The sequence below is a fragment of the Nomascus leucogenys genome, chromosome 20 (assembly GCF_006542625.1).
Source record: "Nomascus leucogenys isolate Asia chromosome 20, Asia_NLE_v1, whole genome shotgun sequence".
NCBI classification, from domain to species: domain Eukaryota; kingdom Metazoa; phylum Chordata; class Mammalia; order Primates; family Hylobatidae; genus Nomascus; species Nomascus leucogenys.
In genome coordinates this window covers 69,611,130-69,631,676 of record NC_044400.1, presented here as the reverse complement: position 1 = coordinate 69,631,676, position 20,547 = coordinate 69,611,130, and the positions used below count along the sequence as shown (strand labels likewise).

The window sequence follows — 20,547 nt, the reverse complement described above, 5'->3', positions numbered from 1 at the left end:
TACAAAAATTAGTAGCATTTCTACACCCCAATAATGTCCAAGCTGAGAGCCAAATCAAGAATGCAATCCCATTCACAATAGCCACACAAAGAATAAAATGCCTAGAAATACAGCTAACCAGGAAGGTAAAAGATCTCTACTAGAAGAATTACAAAACAGTGCTGAAAGAAATCAGAGATAACACAAACAAATGAAAAAACATCCCATGCTCATGGATAAGAAGAACCAGTATTGTTAGGTTGGACATACTGCTCAAAGCAATTTAAGATTCAGTGCTATTCCTATCAAACTACTGATGACATTTTGCACAGAATTAGAAAAAACTATTATAAAATTCATTTGGAAGCAAAAATGAGCCCAAATAGCCAACATGATCCTAAGCAAAAAGAAGAAAGCTGGAGGCATCAGACTACCTGACTTCAAACTATACTGCAAGGATACAGTAACTAAAACAGCATGGTACAGGTACAAAAACAGGCATACAGACCAATGGAACAGGTTAGAGAGCCCAGAAATACATTTTTCCTCTCAGTCCTGTTATTCTCCCATTTTTGCTACTGAAGTCAAGCTGGCTTTTGCCCCATCCTCTTCCTACCCCCTTATCTCTATGTTTTATAGTCTATCCTGGAATTTTAAATTAGGGAAAGATAATTTTGTGGTGAGGTTTGAGCACTGGGAATGGAGAGGCAGAAGTAAAAGGTAGTTCAGGCCTGTGTCCTTGTAACTCTTTTGTCCACCTCCCCTGCAATAATTATGGAAATACTAGGTTCTCCTTGCATATTTTTAAGTTGACATAAATTTTTATCATACTTTTAAATATTTGCCAAAGATTTAGAGGAATTACCAAAATGTTTTCCAAAGTAGTTACAGCAATTTATATTCCTACCAGCACAGAAGTTTTAATTTATCCACATCCCTGTCAATATTTGTTATTATCTCTCTTGTTTATTATAGTCATCCTATAGGGGTGAAGTGGTACCTAATTGTGGTTTAAGTTTCCATTTTCCTAATGACTAAGGATGTTAAACATCTTTTCATGTGCTAGTTAGCCAATTGTACTTCTTTCTCAGAGAATGCCTATTCATGTGTTCTGCACATTTTAAAAGCAGGATCTTTGTGGTATATGGCTTATATGTCAATAAAACTGTTATTAATGAAAAACATAAGTAAGGCATCAGGATTCTGGATCACATCAATTTGTGGACATAACATGATAGGAACAGAAAATTATTTGAAATGAAATACCTGTTTGTTAGGAAAACATGGTTGTGTTTTCTGAGGGGTCAGGTAAAACAGAAGTCCTTAGGAGAAAAATGGAGAGTGTCCACTACTTTATTAAGCCTGAAAAGAGAAAGAACTGGGGAACAGTGAGTATCGGTGATAGGAAAGAGGAGAGAGAGTGCAGAGAAGATCTGAAAGCCATTTCAAACACAAGGCTCATGTAGCCTTGGGGTTAATGGGTTTGCTAGGGACCAAGAGCAACATTGCTGAACATCTAGTCTCTTGCTGTGTCTGATGAAAAACATCACTTTGCCAAATAAATCCACATTTCATGCTACATTGACATTATGTATATATTTTTAATGGAATGTCCTAAAATTCTGTCGTTATCCATAAGTTCTTGCATGCCCTCAAATCAAATCTTAAAAAAATTGTTTTCATCACACTTTGCATTTGATGCTACAGAAAATTTATTCATGTCAGATTTTCTTAGCTGTGTCAAAGGGCCATTTTCTGAATATGCCTCTTTTTGTAAATGTGAAATTAAGCGCTTCCTCAAGCCTGGCAGATCAGTTCTCACCCGCAGGGCCTGAAAGGGAGAGCCAGTTCGAGATCATGTAGCTGATTAGTAATGGAGTGGAGCAACTGACAATAAATTAGAAGAAAAATGTTTAATGAGGGTTGTCTTAGTATTTCCAGCTGTTTAAAGAAACACTGTTTGCCATATTCTACCAAGACAAAAATGAAAGTACTTAACCCCATTAGCTATGATGTCAAAGGGAGGGAACTGGTACCTTTGGCTTCCATGGATGTCATGTTAGTAATATTATCTTTTTTAAAAAGTCTTCATCATTATCTGGTTTCAAACAAATGAAGATTACATTTATCTTGTTTGAAATACCTTTTTGAGTATAATATCCCTCACACCATCATGGTTCCTTTCTGTGTTTTTCCTTCACTGATCTAATACTACAAAAACCAAGTTCAAAAGTCCTGCAATATGTTTCTTGCTCTCAGCTGGTCACAGTCTGGCTAGGGAGACGACATGCCATCAGCTAGTTGTACAGACCTGATTTGGAAATCTTTAAATCCTCTACATGTCTTTTACTATCACAGGCTTTAAAAACAAAATCAGTAAAAAGATCAGTGGTTGCCAGAAAGTAGAGGGGAGGGAGGGCTAAATGGGTGGAGCACAGAAGATTTGAAGGGCAGTGAGACTACTCTGTATTATTCATCATGCTGGATATGTATCATTATAAGCTTTATCCAAATCTATAGAACATACAGCACCAAAAGTAAATCCCCAAGCAAACTATGGGTTTTAGGTGATTGATGCGTCAATGGAGGTTCATCAATTGTAATAAATGTGCCACTCTGGTGGGGGGTGCAATAATCGGGGAAACTAAGCATGTTGGGGCTGGAATACATGGGAAGTCTCTGCAACTTCCCCTCAACTTTTTTGTGGGACCTAAAACTGCTCTAAAAAATTAAAGTCTATTAAAAGTGATAAATGTCATAATTTCAAAAAAGAATCTGGCAAGAGCTACTTTTTATGGTTTCAAAAATTGTCAATGGTTTTAAAACTAATAATAAACCTACTTCAGTTTCTTTATTCAGAAGAGATAGTGTTTAATATCTTGTCTCTCTTTTAAAGAATAATTCATAAAATTGTTCTAGTAAACAACATACAAATAATAACTGTTTTATGAAAACTAAAAAACCCTGAATTTTTAAAGGGGGGGTAAATAAGATTATTTTTCATGTTCATAAAAACTTACTAGTTTTGAAAAAGGCTTCTGATTGGTGGTGGAGGGGGTTGGTGATAGGGACAGAGGCACAGTTAATGGTCAGACAGAGGAAAGCATTGGCAAGAAAGGGGGGTTCAGTCTAGAAGCCCCTGTTTACCCACCCAGGCATTCCACACATGCTAAGTGATACTTAACAGTGTGCCTTCCCTGCGTGGCTGGGGACCTTAGAACCTGGGGAGGAAACGGGTACTAATCAAATAGGCTAACAAATGCAGTCATGTGTTATTTAATGACAGGGATACATTCTGAGAAACGCATAACTGAGTAATTGTGTCATTATGGGACCATGATAAAGTGTACTTACACAAACCTAGATAGTGTGTGTGTGTGTGTGTGTGTGTGTATATTTTTTTTTAAATATGGAAAACCAAATGTCCCAGCATCATTACTGAATATCAGTTATTTCTCCTACTTGATCTGCAAAGCCAATATTAGGTGCCATAGATCAGATCTCTACATATGCTCCATTATAATCCTATTGGACCACCTTTGTATATGGGGTCTGCCATTGACCAAAACATCTTTGTGCAGTACATAACTGTATATAAATTCAAAATGTGACAGATGAAGGAAGTCTCAGGACTGTGCGCATATGCCACAGGAACATAATCTACCATAGTTATATTATCTGTAAAATGAAAAATGACTTGATTTTAAGTGAGTTTTAAAAGAATGCCTTCTCAAAAGAAGACATTTATGCAGCCAGAAAACACATGAAGAAATGCTCATCATCACTGGCCATCAGAGAAATACAAATCAAAACCACAGTGAGATACCATCTCACACCAGTTAGAATGGCCATCATTAAAAAATCAGGAAACAACAGGTGCTGGAGAGGATGTGGAGAAATAGGAACACTTTTACACTGTTGGTGGGACTGTAAACTAGTTCAACCATTGTGGAAGTCAGTGTGGCGATTCCTCAGGGATCTCGAACTAGAAATACCATTTGACCCAGCCATCCCATTACTGGGTATATACCCAAAGGACTATAAATCATGCTGCTATAAAGACACATGCACACGTATGTTTATTGCGGCACTATTCACAATAGCAAAGAGTTGGAACCAACCCAAATGTCCAACAACGATAGACTGGATTAAGAAAATGTGGCACATATACACCATGGAATACTATGCAGCCATAAAAAATGATGAGTTCGTGTCCTTTGTAGGGACATGGATGAAACTGGAAAACATCATTCTCAGTAAACTATCGCAAGGACAAAAAACCAAACACCGCATGTTCTCACTCATAGGTGGGAATTGAACAATGAGAACTCATGGACACAGGAAGGGGAACATCACACTCCGGGGACTGTTGTGGGGTGGGGGGAGGGGGGAGGGACAGCATTAGGAGATACACCTAATGCTAAATGACGAGTTAATGGGTGCAGGAAATCAACATGGCACATGGATACATATGTAACAAACCTGCACATTGTGCACATGTACCCTAAAACCCTAAAGTATAATAAAAAAAAAAAAAAAAAAAAAAAAAAAAAAAAAAAAAAAGAATGCCAAAGGCCATTTTATTAAGCTAATGGAGATTCTCTTAAAGAACTTTGAACTTCAACACATGCATGCCAGACTCTAATCATTACCATAAGTATTTCATGCCTCCATACACGCATTAAGTGATAGTTGGGGGCATGATATAAGTAGTATTTTATAGCTTTCTATCACACATATGGAAGAAGGCACAATCCAAGAAACGGAGTGGCTGTGCTGCAGAAAAGGGCTTTGAGGCCGGTGATTGTTGTCTTTGCTTGCATAAAGCAGGCTCAGGAGGAACCTGCAGACCTGTTATCTTTGCCTTCTCTCTGCCACTTTTCCTTCTACCACTTTTACTTTCACCTGCTGCCTTCCTCCCACGACAGTGTCATTGTCTACAAGTGTGAGGATCCTTCTCTCTGATCAAAGATATCAGTGCAATTACCCAGAAACCCCAAACTCATTAGCCACCCATTCACCCGACAAGCTTGTTTCTCAAATCAGCAAATTTGAGAGCCTTTTCCCAGTGGCAATTGAATTGGTAAGTATTCGTGTGCCTTGAACAGTCAAGTGTCATTCATTTCATTCTTAGTTAAGTCAAGATGACAGTCTCAGGCAGGACTGAGGTTTTGGCTTTCAGTTTCAGAAAAGCCAAGACACGTACTTACTACATCAAAAGGATGGTTGTTAGCGTGATCTCATGTTTGCTTATGTGAAGTTCTAAATGTGCAAAATAAAATTATGTTCTCATTTCTTTTTAAATTTAACCTTCCCTTTTGGGGGGAAGGAATTGTTTTAAAGTAATTTTCCTTTTTCTTTTCTTTTCTTTTTCTTTTTTTTTTATTTTGTTTTGTTTTTGTTTTTGTTTTTGTTTTTTAGGCTTACCTCCAATTCCTTCAACTTCCAGAACAGGCTTTGCAGAATTTTCCATGAGGGGACGCATGAGGGAGAAATTGCAAGCTGCGAGGGTGAGAGAAACCACATGAATATTCTGTTCAGTGCTGATTGCAATCTTCCAGGGCTTGTCTAGCTTACTTTTTATGCCCCAAACTGCATGGATTTGAATACCATTCAATTTGTCTTTCAAGTTTTAAATGTTAATGTCTTATTTTGCATTGGCACAGATGAAAATTATGCTTCAGAATTTAATGTCACTTTTCTAAACCATTTTCCTTGCTCTTCCCCTTAAAGAAGGATAGCATGTATTTTTTACTGATTATTTCTCGGCATTCCTGACATCATGTAGCAGCAAATTTCTGTTTGACTTTTTAGTCCAAAGCAGAAAGTGCATTGCTGCAGGAAATCCCCACTCCTCGGCCCAGACGCTTACGAAGTCCCAGTAAGAAAGAATTGGAGACTGAATTTGGCACAGAGGTGAGAAATACCCTCTCTACTTTGTGATCAAAACCAGTAAAGCAGAATGTAAAGTTTCCAGCAAAAGTTTTTAGAGCAGAGCTATGCACAGAGGAGGTATTAAATACTTATTAATAATTATAATACACTTTGGGAGACTGAGGTGGGAGGATCGCTTGAGTCCAAGAGTTCAACACCAGCCTGGGCAACAGAGCAAGACCCCACCCCTACTAAAAATAAAAATAAAAAATTTAGCTGGGCATGCTGGCTTATGCCTGTAGTCCCAGCTACTTGGGAGGCTGAGGTGGGAGGATCACTTAGGCCCAGGAGTTCAAGGCTGCAGTGAGCTATGATTGCGCTACTGCAGTCCTGCCTGGTCAACAGTGAGACCCTATTTCAAAAATATTAATAATTACAATAGCTACTATTTATCAGGTACTACTCTGTGCCAGGCATTTTACCACCTTTGTCCCATGTTATCACATTTCATTATCCCTACAGGGCAGGTACTATTATTTTCATTCACATTTAACAAATGAGGAAACTGAGGGTCAGAGTAGATGTGAAACCACCCTGGGTCACAGAGCATACATGTGGAAGAGTTGGGATTTGATCCCAGCTCTATATCATTTCCAGTCTGTCTCATTGGGTCAGCATTGCTGGATCCATGTATCTTCCTGGAAAGCAGGGAGAGAGATAAAAGTGCAGCAGAAAAACAGTCAGATGCTAAGGGTCCTTGAATGTCACATTTAGGAGCCTCGGTGGTAGTTTTCTACAAGGCATGGAAAGCTATTGACAACAGGAAGGGGAAGCAGTCTGAATGCACTAGAGTGAATTTCATTTGCATATGAGGTGCTGGTGAGGAATCTCAATATGTGTTCCTCCAGAGACACAGAGGAGGGCCCAGACCTGGAAAAATAGATTTAGGAAGTGTTTCCACGGTGGTGAGTGTTTGAAGTTTTGAGAGTGCCTTTGGAGAAAACCTTAGAGTTAATGCTGTTAAGGAGGAGAGGGAGCCAGGAAAAGAAAAACAGAGATTTCTATGAGGGGTAAGTGCTAAGACGGCAGAAAAAGGAACAGAAAGAAAAACAGCAAATGGCTCAGGAGGTGTTTGCAACTACAATCCAATTGGTTTTTTGTTGTTTTTATTGGTTTGGGTTGTTTTTAACCATTAAGACAAAGAAGTGCAGGCTCTAGGGATATTTCTGATTTTTTAAATGATGCCTTTTCTTTTTCTATGATGAGGTGTTATAAAATGTTACCTATATTCACCCCAAAGAAGTCACAAGTTGCATAATTATAAGGAATGTTGCAGCCTTGCTTATGTTTTGTGGTCTCCAGTAGGAACACTGGTCGGTCCAATGAAATGGCTTTATGACTATTTGTCATGTGTCCTCATGATCCATTCTACTGAAAAAGCATTTCTTTCCTTTAATTCCCATTTATTTTCTTACTACAAAAGCCATAATTTAAAAATATTGGAAAATAAAGAAAAATATCTATAATCCCATCAGCTTGCCACAAGAACTTTGGTTATTTTGGCGGGCATGTGAGGCTAAGCATCTGGTCATGTTGGCTAAGTGATAAGAGGTTCTGGTCTTTCATATCTGACTTTTTCTGTACTTTCTGACTGAAAATCATTTCACAACATCATTTCAAAAAATAGATATCATTATTCATGTAGCTCTTACTGTCCATGGGCCACAAATACTGATATCTCCAATAAAGCTGGAAGTTTAGAAGTAAAAATATACTCCCTGGGCTACTAGGGTGTTTATTTCTCCTTGTGATCAGGACTTGGCTTGTATGTTCATAATATTCCATATTCCCTAAGGACCGTTCTTACGATATTGAGGCAAACATCAACTGCTTTGTCTTTAGACCAAGTCACATACTCATAATAGGACATCTCACAACCACATTTCTTCATGTATATACCTCAAATCCAGAAGGAATATCTAAAAAATGGTTCAACATCCTGTTCATCAAAAAATATAGTACACAAAGAGCACAGATGCTGAACTTCAGCTGACCAGGGCTAAAGGCTGCCAACCTCACTCACTAGTGATGTGACCTTTGAGTTTAGCTACTCTCCAGACCCCACTTCCCGCCTCTATAAAATAGGAGTAATTCCAGAACCTAGTTCTTGGTATTGTTTTGAGGATTAAATGAGTGAATACATGTTACAGTGTTTCACATAGTACCGGGCACATGGTCAGCCCTCTGTATTTAAGTATTAATGATTGTTAGATGCTGTATACTCAGAGAGAAAAGGAGAAACCAGTTAGGAATATTTTGGTCAGTAATCCAAATTTACCAATGCAAACCACTGCTTAATCTCTTTTGTATTTCCTTTCACTTTATGCTCAGCAGATTTGTGATAGGTGAACAAATGCAAATCTCTAAGAACACATAAACATCAAAGTAGAAGTAACACAGAACCTTGAAAACTTAGCCTCCACTAGATATGACCAAAATTTCTCTACATGTGGCCCTGGTTCCCTGTCTCAGGTTACCCAAGATCTGATCCTTGAATCTAATTTACCTGTTACCCAGCCAGCACTTATGAGAAACTCCTTCCTGCCAGGTGTCCGATAGGCTCAGAACACCCAGTGATGACAGTGACAGCTCACCCTTGAGGAGCTCAGTGGAGTTGACAGCCAGTGGGGATATAGGGGGATTCAGCTCTGTGGTGGGTGCTGTTAGCAGCCCACCAAAATGGCACCTTGTCCCAGCCTCAAAATCAGGTTATATAAAAATTAGTCCATGGCTTTCTTTGATCTGACGCCCAAAGCACAAGTAACAAAAGAATAAATAGCTACATTGGACTTCATCAAAATTAAAAACCTGTACTTCAAAGGAAACCACTGAACAAGGTAAGAAGAACATATGAAATGGAGAAGTTATTTGCAATCATGCAACTTGATTAGTATCAGGACCAGTATCAAGCATATATAAAAATTTGAGAGGTCTACAAGACAGTCAGATTAGGGTGTCTTTTAAGAAATCGGTTTAGATTACGGTTTAGTAGACAGATCAGGGCTAGAGCTAATATATTTTGTAATTATGCTATAACAAAAGCAATGGGACTTGAATTGGTTTAGCTCAAGTTAGAAGAAGGTCTAGAGCCTTCTTGGAGGATACAACAAATTTAAGGGTGAGAAAGAATTTCTAGATGGATATGTGCACATATGATGATAGGCACTCAATATTTTATTGCTGGATTGAAATTGAATGTAATTATTACTTTAAGATTATACAAATGTATTATGGTTCTTTAAAATTTACTTCAGCATGCTCAATCATTTTAAGTATAATTAATGGCCTTAAATGTATTAATATAATTGACTTTGAAACCTTTTAAGATTTTGACAAAAATTACATTATATACTTTTTTATCAAGTCCATAAATACTGTAATAAAACCATCAATACTGCAATAAATCACATCAATGAAATTATATTATCTGAGCATATTTTCTATACCAACCCATTGGAAGGAAACAAAAATAATAATTTCCACATATTTTGCCCCATGGAATTTAACCTAATTATTTTCTAGATTACTAATGTTAAGCTTTCTGCCTGGTCTTGTATTTTATTATCATCATCTTCACAGATCTCTAAAGCCCAAGGCTTGCCTATACACAGCCAAGTTTCTCTCTCATGGGTTGACTTCTCGGTTTGTTTTGTGTGTTTTCAAACACATCAGTCTCTCTCCTTTGCTACAGGAAGTGCAGCAGACAGGAATAGAATGGCATCATCAACAATGCATGAGAAAGTCTTAGCCCTATTTTACAAGGGGACCTGACTTGGCAGAATCTTAAAAAGCCTTCCTGATCAAGCACAGGAATCTGATCTTTATTCCACTGCAGTTTTTAAAAATCCTAGGCCGGGTGCGGTGACTCACATCTGTAATCCCAGCACTTTGGGAGGCTGAGGCGGGCAGATCACGAGGTCAGGAGTTCGAGACCAGTCTGGCCAACACAGTGAAACCCCGTCTCTACTAAAAATACAAAAAAAAATTAGCCGGGTTTGGTGGCGGGTGCCTGTAATCCCAGCTACTCGGGAGGCTGAGGCAGGAGAATCTCGTGAACCCGGGAGGCGGAGTTCGTAGTGAGCCGAGATCACGCCACTGCACTCCAGTCTGGGTGACAGAACGAGACTCCATCTCAAAAAAAAAAAAGAAAAAAAAATCCTTACACTGGGTAATACTCATCTGCTTCTTTCCTCATCCTCAAAAACATTTAAAATACTGAAATTTACTAAGACAAATAATAACTTCATTTAGCATTGCATTGTGGAATGTATTGATTAGCACAGCTTCAACTTCTGTACAATTGAGTTCGTAGATAACTATTTAACCTTAACACTACAAAATGAGAAAATGAAGGAGAAGTATAGAATTCAACATAAAAGGAAACTGTATACAGTCGCTTGATATTATGATAGATTATGCCCAACTGACACCCTCATTTTTATTCTGGCCATTACTAGACATCTAGCTGCACCTAAGTGAAATTTGACAGCACCTCACTTTAGCTATACCTCCAGGTTTCATTCCAGGGGTATCCCTGCCTCTCCAGAAGGCTTGCGGAGGCTCACTCATGTATTCTGACACATATGCAAGACTGGAAGCACCAGGGGCTTAACACCCTCTGGTGCAATCACCAACTATGTAGAGGCCAAGGGGACACTTCCTTGTCATCCTCTGAAAGTTCACTGAAAATCAGCTGACAAAAGGCAGATTAATAGGAGAAAAGGCATACACATTTATTAGTGTGCAAGGAGTACAGATAATTACGTACCCTTCATCCTAGAGGAAAGAGAGATGGAGAAGTGTGGGTGATTTTAGCAAGTAGCAAATGATTTTCAGGGGAATTCAATGGGCTTGAAGAACATAACAGTGGCCTCGGACAAAGTCTGTTGGGCCTGCAGAGCAGACAATGGTTTTTGACTGAAGTCTGTCCAAGTGTGTTGATGGACTTCAGTCTTTCTTCCTGCAATATGGGTACAGTTCATGAACACTCAGGAGAGGGACCAAAGGTCACTGTTTTCTTCTTTGGCAGGTTTGGACTCAGGCAGCTAAGGGGACTTCGGAGAACAACCTCATCCTGTGCTTTAGGAGAGACAGGGAATTTGGCATCCAGGGTAGGGGAGGTCAGAGAGACCTTGAGGCTTCTTCAGTTCAGCATGTCAAAGCATCATATTTTGGGCCATCTGTTTATGAGCCCCTCCAACCACCTGGGGGACAGGAGCCATTAGACAAATATTCCCCTCTTCTGTGTCCCTGGCGGACAATTCTGAGAAGCAGTCTACATGACTCCTCAGAGGATCCCTGTGGGTTAAACTCTCTTGCCCACAGTGGTAGCCTTGTCAATCAAGTTCTCCTGCACTCACTTTCCACCTGCTTTATTCTTCCCAGTCCCCAATTCCTGTTCTTTGGTGTCACTTCTCAGAGTCAACTACAGGCACAGAAAAACCCTTGCCACAGGCTCTGGTTTCCCGTGGGCTAAACTAAAATGTTTAGTCATATCATATGCATACAAACTATAGACCAAAAAAAAGACATGTAAGAAAAAGCTAGTAATATGATAATAATAGCTACCATTAATGCACCTAACTGGTTATATTTTATGTACATTTCCTTATTTGATGCTCTACTCAAGTGGCCTAAGTTGTAAGTGGTAGAGTTAAAATTCAAAGCCAGGCAGTCAGACTTCAGAGCCCATGGTTTCAATTACCAAGCTCTATAGGACAGTGCCTGACATGAATCAGACAATTTGATTCCAGAAAGAGAGTTCATTTTAGGATGGAGAAAGGAAGTAGCTTTGTGTGGTCTTGAGGAACAGGTAGGACTTGGGAAGGATATATTGAAGGTTCCCAGTGAAGATGGCACACTACATTACTGTTGTTGGGTGACAGTTATTCCATGCTGTGAAATAATTCTCTGTCCATATAATAATGATCAAGTTTCTGTCATAGGTAGAATAAGTATGTTCCTTCTTGCCATGAACACCTATATGTACTACTGGGATGGCTTAGAATTGCTCAAAATTGCTTGACATTTAGATTGTGCTTCATGAAAAAGGAGGAGTATCTGGGTTTTAAAAGGGGTGGATTAGAAGGAGAGATGGGTAAGAAGTTGGAAACAGTACCTTGCAGATTAGCTTTCAGAGGCAAAAGGGAATACCCATATGATAACTATCACATAGAGCAAGTAGAGGCAGAGGGCTCAGCTTCCCAGGGTGGATAGCAGGACCAGAGGTTCAGTGAGGACAGGCCATGTACCCTGGAGGATGTGTGTTGGACTTATTTACAATCAGACATTATTAATGTTTTTCTTTATAGACTGTTTGGAAATGATCCTCTGTGAAGTGGATAATCTTAATTTATAGGATAACACTTTTTTTTTTTTTTTGAGACAGAGTCTTGCTCTATCTCCCAGGCTGGAGTGCAGTGGTGCAATCTCAGCTCACTGCAACCTCTGCCTCCCAGGTTCAAGGGATTTTCCTGCCTCAGCCTCCCCAGTAGCTGGGATTACAGGCGCCCACCACCACGCCTGGCTAAGCTTTGTATTTTTAGTAAAGGTGGGGTTTCACTATGTTTTCCAGGCCGGTCTTGAACTCCTGACCTCAAGTGATCTGCCCACCTCGGCCTCCCAAAGTGCTGGGAGTTCAAGCATGAGCCACTGCACTGGCCAACAGTTTTCGTTTTAAAGCTTACTGAGTATACAATTTTATATTTGTTTAGTCTTGAGAGAGATGAGTTGAGTAAGAAAATATCAACATCAACCTTCAAATATACAGTCCTGCATCACTTAGTGATGGGGATATGTTCTGAGAAATGTGTTCTTAGGCATTTTCGTCATTGTGTGAACCCATTGTGTGAATGTACCTACACAAACCTAGATGGCACAGCCAACTGCACACCAAGGCTGCAAACCTGAAGAGCATGTTACTTTTCTAAATACCATAGCAATGTAACACAATGGTAAGTATTTTTTTACATAAACATAAAAAGGGTACAGTAAAAATACTGTATTTATAGTCTATGGGACCTCCGTCATGCATGCAGTTCTGCAGGCTGTCACTATGGAGTGCATGACTGCATTTGAAATTTGCCAGTATTCCATGCCTTAGGAATGATAAGATGCAGCAGCAGTCAGAAGATAAGCCTTTGGGGTGGGGGGGTTAACTTTCATTTTAGAACAGCCTAAGTTTCTTGGTTTAAATGGTTTATCTATCTTTTTTTTCCACTCATATAGCCAGGGGAAGAGGTAGAAAGGACTCAACAAGAAGTTGATTCCCAAAGTTATTCAAGAGTCAAGTTCCGTGATTCCGCACGAAAAATCAAGCCTAAACCCCAGGTGAGAAATCTTGTCTTTTTAAATCATTTGTTTGTTTGTGTTTTTTACAAATATCCAATGAGAAATGACTACAGGCCGGGTGTGGTGGCTCATGCCTGCAATCCCAGCGCTTTGGGAGGCCAAGACAGGCAGATAGATTGAGCACAGGAGTTCAAGACCAGCCTGGACAACATGGCAAAACCCCATCTCTACAAAAAATACAAAAATTAGCCAGACATGGTGGCACACACCTGTGGTCCCAGCTACCTGGGAGGCTGAGATGGGAGGATCACTTGAGCCCATGAAGTCAAAGCTGCAGTGAGCCATGATTGTGCCACTGCATTCCAGCCTAGGTGACAGAGTGAGACCTCATCTCTTAATTAAAAATAAATGACTACATATATAACCTGACTCCTATTGCCATGCAGTCTGCAAGAAAAAAGCATGAGAAGTGATTCCAACTTTCATACTAACTGGAGAGATCAGAATATTGCCTGACTCGAGGAAGAGGGGGTGCATGGAAAGACAGGAAATGTTGGTGATAAGACAGTTTGTTCGGCTCTGAAGTTGCCCCGGCTTTCATTATAGGAAAAAAGGAGAATACTAACTCAAAAAGAGAAACAACAAAAAAAGGTCATTTTTTTAAAAATTCTATAGTTCTCATAATACAACAAAACTATCTCAGCATTGGCCGATAAAACAGTGAATCCACTGTTTGTCATTTTGATAATCTTATCTAAAGTATTTACTGCTATAAATAATATATGTACTTATTGGAATGTAAATAATTGCTGGGTTTTGTTAAAGTCACTAGAGTTACTATTAAAGGAGGCCTCCAACTGCCTGTGGCAGGTATTAAAGTTTATTACCAGTAATCTCACACCTTTAACTAAGACAATATGCTTCGGAGGCCTGGAATATGCCTGATCTCATTAGCATCAAGCCAGCTGTCAGTTAATTGTGCAGAGCTCATTACATCTTATAAATGGGAAATTGCAATTGCTCCTTGCTTTTCGTTAGGTTCCACCTGGCTTCCCTTCTGCAGAAGAGGCCTATAACTTCTTTACTTTCAACTTTGATCCCGAACCAGAAGGATCAGAGGAAAAACCAAAAGCAAGACATAGAGCGGGAACTAATCAAGAGGAGGAGGAAGGGGAAGAAGAAGAACCACCTGCACAAGGAGGAGGAAAGGAAATGGTATTTAATATCAGGATGGTAATGAGGTGTGGGTGGAGGGCTAGGAGGAAAAGGGTGATGTCCCTGCAAGAAAGAAAGTGGCTGAGGAGAAACCCGCCACCACCAGGAGAACGACACTCCACGTCTGAGTTGAAATCCCAAGTACTGAATTCACATGGCTCCCTGTAGCTCTGGGTTAGACCCTACAATGTGGTAGGAAGAACCTTGACTAAACCTGTTCATTTTTCTTTTGTGGAAAAAAGAATTAAATAATGTGGCTTGAGGTTTTTCTTGCAAGACTCCACGTAATGATTAGTATTTATTCCATGTGCAAAATATGTTCCTCTGCAAGGAAAATGAAATCTCGGTCTCTCTCTTACCACAACCTTACAAAGTAAGCAGCTTTTTGTGACCAAACACCACACCCAGGCTACAACTCAAATTCTGCAACTGTGGGTGGTATGTGTGAGATAAAAGGAGAACACACCTTTTAAAAATGGGCAAAGGTATTGAATAGACATTTCTTCAAAGAAGACATGCAAATAGACAATAAGCCCATAAAAAGATAATTAACACCACTCATCATAAGGGAAATGCAAATCAAACCCACAATTAGATACCCCTGCACATCCATCAGAATGGCTCTTATCAAAAAATAAGTGTCACAGAGGATATGGAGAAATTGGACTTTGGTGCATTGCTTGTAGCCATGTAAAACAGTGCAGCTGCCATGAAAAACAGTATGGTGGTTCTTCAAAAGTTAACCACAGATTTACAATATGATCCAGCAATTCAATTCCACTCTGTGTATATATCCAAAAGCACTGAAGACAAGAACTTGAACATATACTTGTGCACCAATGTTCACAGCAGCATTATTTACAAAAGCCAAAAGGTAGAAGAAACCCAAGTGTTCATCGGAAGATAAATGGATAAACATAAATATACAATGGAATATTATACAACTGCAGAAAGCATGGAAATTCTGACACATACCACAACATAGATATACCTTGAAGATATTACACTAAGAAAAATAAGCCAGTCACAAAAGAATAAATAAATATTGTGCAATTTCACTTATATGAGCTACACTGTATAGTCAAAATCATAGAGACAGAAAGTAGAATGGTGGTTGTCAGAGGCTAGAGGAAGGAGGGAATGTTTAATGGGTATAGAATTTCAGTCTGGGAAGATGGACGGACGGTGGTAAAGGTAGAATCACAATGTGAATTTACTTAATGCCACTGAACTGTTCACCTAAAAATGGTTAAAATGGGCCAGGTGCGGTGGCCTGTAATCCCAGCTTTGGGAGGCCGATGAGGGCGGATCACCTAAGGTCAAGAGTTCGCAACCAGCCTGGCCAACATGGTGAAACCCTGTCTCTACTAAAATTACAAAAATTAGTTGGGTGTGGTGGCAGGCACCTATAATCCAGCTACTCAGGAGGCTGAGGCAGGAGAATTACTTGAACACGAGAGGCAGAGGTTGCAGTGAGCCGAGATTGCGTTATTGCACTCCAGCCTAGACGACAGAGCAAGACTCTGTCTCAAAAAAAAAAAAAAAGGTTAAAGTGGTGGACTTCATGTTATATATATTTTACCACATTAAAAATAAGGAAAACACACTAGGATATTCTAATATTCGCATAATTGGCATACTTCTGTGCTTCACTTATAATCTCCTCCCTTGAAAAATGCCTCCCGGAAATGTACCTTTTTTACCTAGATCTACAGAAGCTTGGGAATATTTTAGCTTATTCTATAACAATCATTCTACAAATCAGCATTCAGATCGTTCAACATTGCTTGAGTGTCCTCCTGACATGACAGCTAACTTCCCAAAAGCAAGTGATCTAGGAGAGAACCCAAAAAAGAAGCCACAGTTCCTTTTATGACCTAGTCTCAGGAGCCACATACTGTCACTTCTGTCATATTCTACTCAGGAGAAGCAAGTCACAAGACATAGTGCACTCTCAAATGGAGGAGAATTGGGCTTCACCTGTTGAAGATAGAAGTCTCCAATTGTGAATATCTTCTGAAATTATGGCACTTTCCTCCAAAGGCCACTTCTCCCTTCCTTTTGCCTATTCACTGCCCCAGAAGCTCTGTGTTCCTAAAACTGCTCTTTTAAATCGCACACATTTGGAAGCCCCTTCCCTATAGTCCATGCTCTGCCCAGACACTTAAAGTATTTTCATCTTCAAGGTTGATTTAGTCTTTTTGAACAAAGTTTTAGATCCTCTGTAGCCCCTTTCGCTAGCTTCCCTTTTCTGTCTTCTCTGCAGTTTTTCTCTGGGTGATTTTGCTCACCACGAAGCAGAGGTGGGGCAGGAGAAGGAAGATTACACACTGCCATCTGGTGATCTTTCTCTTTTCACTTGTTTGATGTTTTGGCATTCTCTGTCTTCAAGTTAAGTTAAAAGCATGGTTTCTACATAGATTCCCTTTTTCCTTCTTATTCTTTTGTGTACTTGGGGAGGAAATCTTAAGAGGCAGGTAGCTAGACTGCCATCATTGTCTTTAGCTACTTGAAAGTCTCCACAGGATTTTAAAAGACGTTGCTCATAAATGGACACTACGTTTAAATTTTTAAAAGAAGGAGAAGGAGAAAGAAAAAGAAGAGGAAGGAGGAGAAGACGTTTGGAAAATATCCAAACAAAATCAATATATGTCAGCTAACATTTGTGATTATAGCCTCTTTGAATTTTTAAGTGCATCATTTAATTTTATCCCCATAGAGTGCTTAGAGGTAAGCTCTATTACTATAACTATCTTATAAGTGAGGAAACTGAGGATCAGAAGGTTAAATAAGCTGTTTCAAGTTCCTTAGGCAGTATATGGTGAAGCTGGGATTTAAACCCAGGCAGTCTGAACAGGGTGTGTGGACTGTGCACCTATACACTTGGTGCCTTTTCCCTTGGTTTAGTGCCAGGTGGAAGGTTAAACTGCTACATAAATTATGAGCCCAATTCTTTACATAAATGGCAAAAAGTAAGCAGTCTCATAGGAGGCCAGATTTGTTGGGATTTTGATTGTTTTGCTTACCACTTCTCTTCTGAAACAGCCATCTCTGATTTTGACATCTTCCAGGTGTGCAGAATACTGCAAAACAATTTTTTTTAAAACCCACTTCTTAAATACAAAAGGTTATATAGTTCTATGCTTTCATTTTTTTTAAAAAAAGGAAAAGATAAAGTTGTAGGAAATGTTCAGTTTCATGAGTTTGATATTGTGAATTATTTTTCTAACTAAGAATCTTAGCATGATTTTTTCTTGTTACTTTTTAACAATTATGCAGGATGAGGAAGAACTGCTTAATGGTGATGATGCCGAGGACTTCCTATTGGGCTTAGATCACGTGGCTGACGATTTTGTAGCAGTCAGACCTGCAGATTATGAAAGCATCCATGATCGGCTGCAGATGGAAAGAGAAATGCTCTTCATACCCAGTAGGCAGACAGGTACTTGCTCTTTTTATTTTCTTGTTCAGCTTAGACATTGTCACTTACCTTGTCATGAAATATGGCTAGTGTATAAGGATGCCTCATCTCCAGAACTGATTCCAGTTTCTGATCTAACAATCAAGAAATATCTTCAAGCAAAAAAAACACAACATGGAAAAATATCCATTCAACAAACACTTACTGATAGACTAATGGAAGATATACCAGAGTACTGTGGGAACCCTTTATCAAATCAGTGATCAGTTACAGGGGCTTAGAGTTGATGAGAACAGCCTTTCTTTCGTCTTAAGTTTATCCCCACCCTTCCCTAAGTCACCATCCCCTGTGTATTTTCTTACTACTCTATGGCATGATCTTGTAGAGACCTTTGCTTCCTGTTGCTGCCTGTCACTCCCACTACGATTCAAGCTCCAAGGCAGCAGGGGCCTGGCCTGGATTCCCAGAGTCTCATCTGTGCCTGGCACAAGGAGGCTCTCAGTAAAGATGTGTTCTATGAATGAATAAAGCCATGAATGAATAAATGAGGTAATGATCACGTTCACGCAAATAAACTTGTTCATTTACAAAGCACGTCCTCATACTTTACCTCATTTAATTCTCCCAGAAGCCCAGTTAAGTAGATTATTATCTCTTTTGTACAGGAGGAGAGAGTTCAAAGAAGTGCCTGGCCCTAATTCACCTAGCTGAGGAGTAATAGAGCTAAAACTGGTCCCTCATCCCATGATTTGAATACTACCTTCTTCTCAGTATGCCACACTGATGAGTTACATATTAAATTATTTAGGCGTTTTCTTTAAATACCTGATTCTACAACATACTGCTACAAGTGAGCACATTCATCTTTTCCTTGGTTCTGCTTTTAAAAATTAATTTGGAAAATTTGCATTTTCTAAGAACATAAATGAAATCTCTAGTGATTAATTCACCAAATTGCAGTTTGAGATATTTAGATTGGCCCTAATGTTTATTTTATTTATTTATAAATGATCTAGTCCCTACATATAAAAAGCTTCCTGAGAATGTACAGCCCAGGTTCCTGGAAGATGAAGGCCTTTACACCGGGGTAAGACCAGAGGTGGCACGCACCAATCAGAACATCATGGAGAACAGATTGCTGATGCAGGACCCCGTAAGTGTGCACCCTCTGCTCTCAAGTGTAGCCTGGGCACACTAGACATAGCTTTTATTTTCCTAACAGGGCAGTCATTGCATCCACTGTACTCATTTCCTCTTGAGGTTATCCACAGAAAGTGGTTCTTTTTTTTTTTTAACTTTCTCTCTCAGTACATTTATTGATCCTCAAATAACATAACTTCTCAACTGCTCAAAACCCATCTTGGCTAGCTAGATCTGGGCTTTTCCTGCTAAACCAGATCCTGGCAACCTTTTCCTACTTGACAGAATTTTTAAATTATCCATAGGTAGAATAGTCTCACTTTTGAGTTTTTATTCTGTGTTTTTTTTCTTAAATGTTTAATTAATAGAAGATAAATTTTTCTTAAGCATTCATTTAAGCTCTTTAAAATACTTTTTAGGAAGCCAGGGTGTATATTTTAAATCAATTGTGAGAGGTGTTAGTGAAGACTTGATTTCTAATGGAAACAGACTTTTACAGTTCTGTTGGTGGAGTAAGTACATGAAATATATATGTTGACACAAAATTTTCAAGAAACGTTGTTTGTGTTGTGAACCATTTTCTGTTCGATTAGAAGAAAATATTGCCATTCCCGCTGCTTCATCTATAGGAAAGAAGATGGTTTGGAGATGACGGCAGGATCCTAGCTCTGCCAAACCCCATCAAGCCATTTCCTTCAAGGCCACCAGTACTAACACAGGAGCAGAGCATTAAGGCAGAGCTTGAAACACTGTATAAAAAGGTAGACACTCCCCTCTTTCCACTTTTATTAAATGAAATTGAAAGTGCTTTGCTTTCTGAATAGCTTGGGGTGCTATGTTTATAACATTCTACTTTAATTTTTTAAATAATTCACTATCTTACACATAAAGAACAAACATCAGGCATATTATGTAAGAGTATGTCTAATTACACTCAATGCATCCCTTCTTAAACAAGGAGTGAGTTTCCTAGCTAGGAATGACTGAGTCTGCATCTTTTTTTACACATCCAAGTTAGCTACCCTTATTTTTCTTCTTTTGCCGTCTCTTTTCTCTTGTCATCTCACATTTGCTGCAGGACCACTTCCCATTTTTGTCTCTTTATTATATAACTGGAGAGTTTCTATCCTTGCAAATCCTTTATATTGTATTTTCCTAAGTCTGGTAACAAGCTGCCTGATTCCAGCCCTTGCTCTACCATTCACTGGGTGAACTTGGCCGTTAGTCTCTCATGCCTCAGTGTCTTCATCTGTAAGGTAGGCACGATAGCAGTGTCTGCCTCCTAGGCTTGCTGTGTAAATTGAATGAGGCAATCCACATAAGTGCCTAAAACAGAGCTTAGTAACTGCTGGCTATCATTACAGTTGACTGCCCTCATATTTAATTACATTGCTCTTGCTTTCCTGGGTGTATTAATCTGTTATCACACTGCTGATAAAGACATACCCAAGACTGGGCAATTTACAAAAGAAAGAGGTTTAATGGACTTACAGTTCTACATGGCTGGGGAGACCTCACAATCACAGCAAAAGGCAAGGAGGAGCAAGTCACGTTTTACGTGGATGGCG

General features: G+C 39.3%; 1 protein-coding gene across 1 annotated transcript in view; it reads left to right on the top strand.

The window, feature by feature from the left end:
* CC2D2A (coiled-coil and C2 domain containing 2A) overlaps nucleotides 1-20,547 on the top strand; it is a 135,595-nt gene that overhangs the window by 31,542 nt on the left and 83,506 nt on the right. The window contains exons 5-11 of the mRNA XM_030801179.1: nucleotides 5,401-5,489; nucleotides 5,794-5,895; nucleotides 13,141-13,242; nucleotides 14,242-14,418; nucleotides 17,698-17,860; nucleotides 18,856-18,992; nucleotides 19,609-19,740. Of these exons, the coding sequence (XP_030657039.1) occupies nucleotides 5,401-5,489; nucleotides 5,794-5,895; nucleotides 13,141-13,242; nucleotides 14,242-14,418; nucleotides 17,698-17,860; nucleotides 18,856-18,992; nucleotides 19,609-19,740 (902 nt within the window). The remainder of the gene's footprint in view (nucleotides 1-5,400; nucleotides 5,490-5,793; nucleotides 5,896-13,140; nucleotides 13,243-14,241; nucleotides 14,419-17,697; nucleotides 17,861-18,855; nucleotides 18,993-19,608; nucleotides 19,741-20,547) is intronic.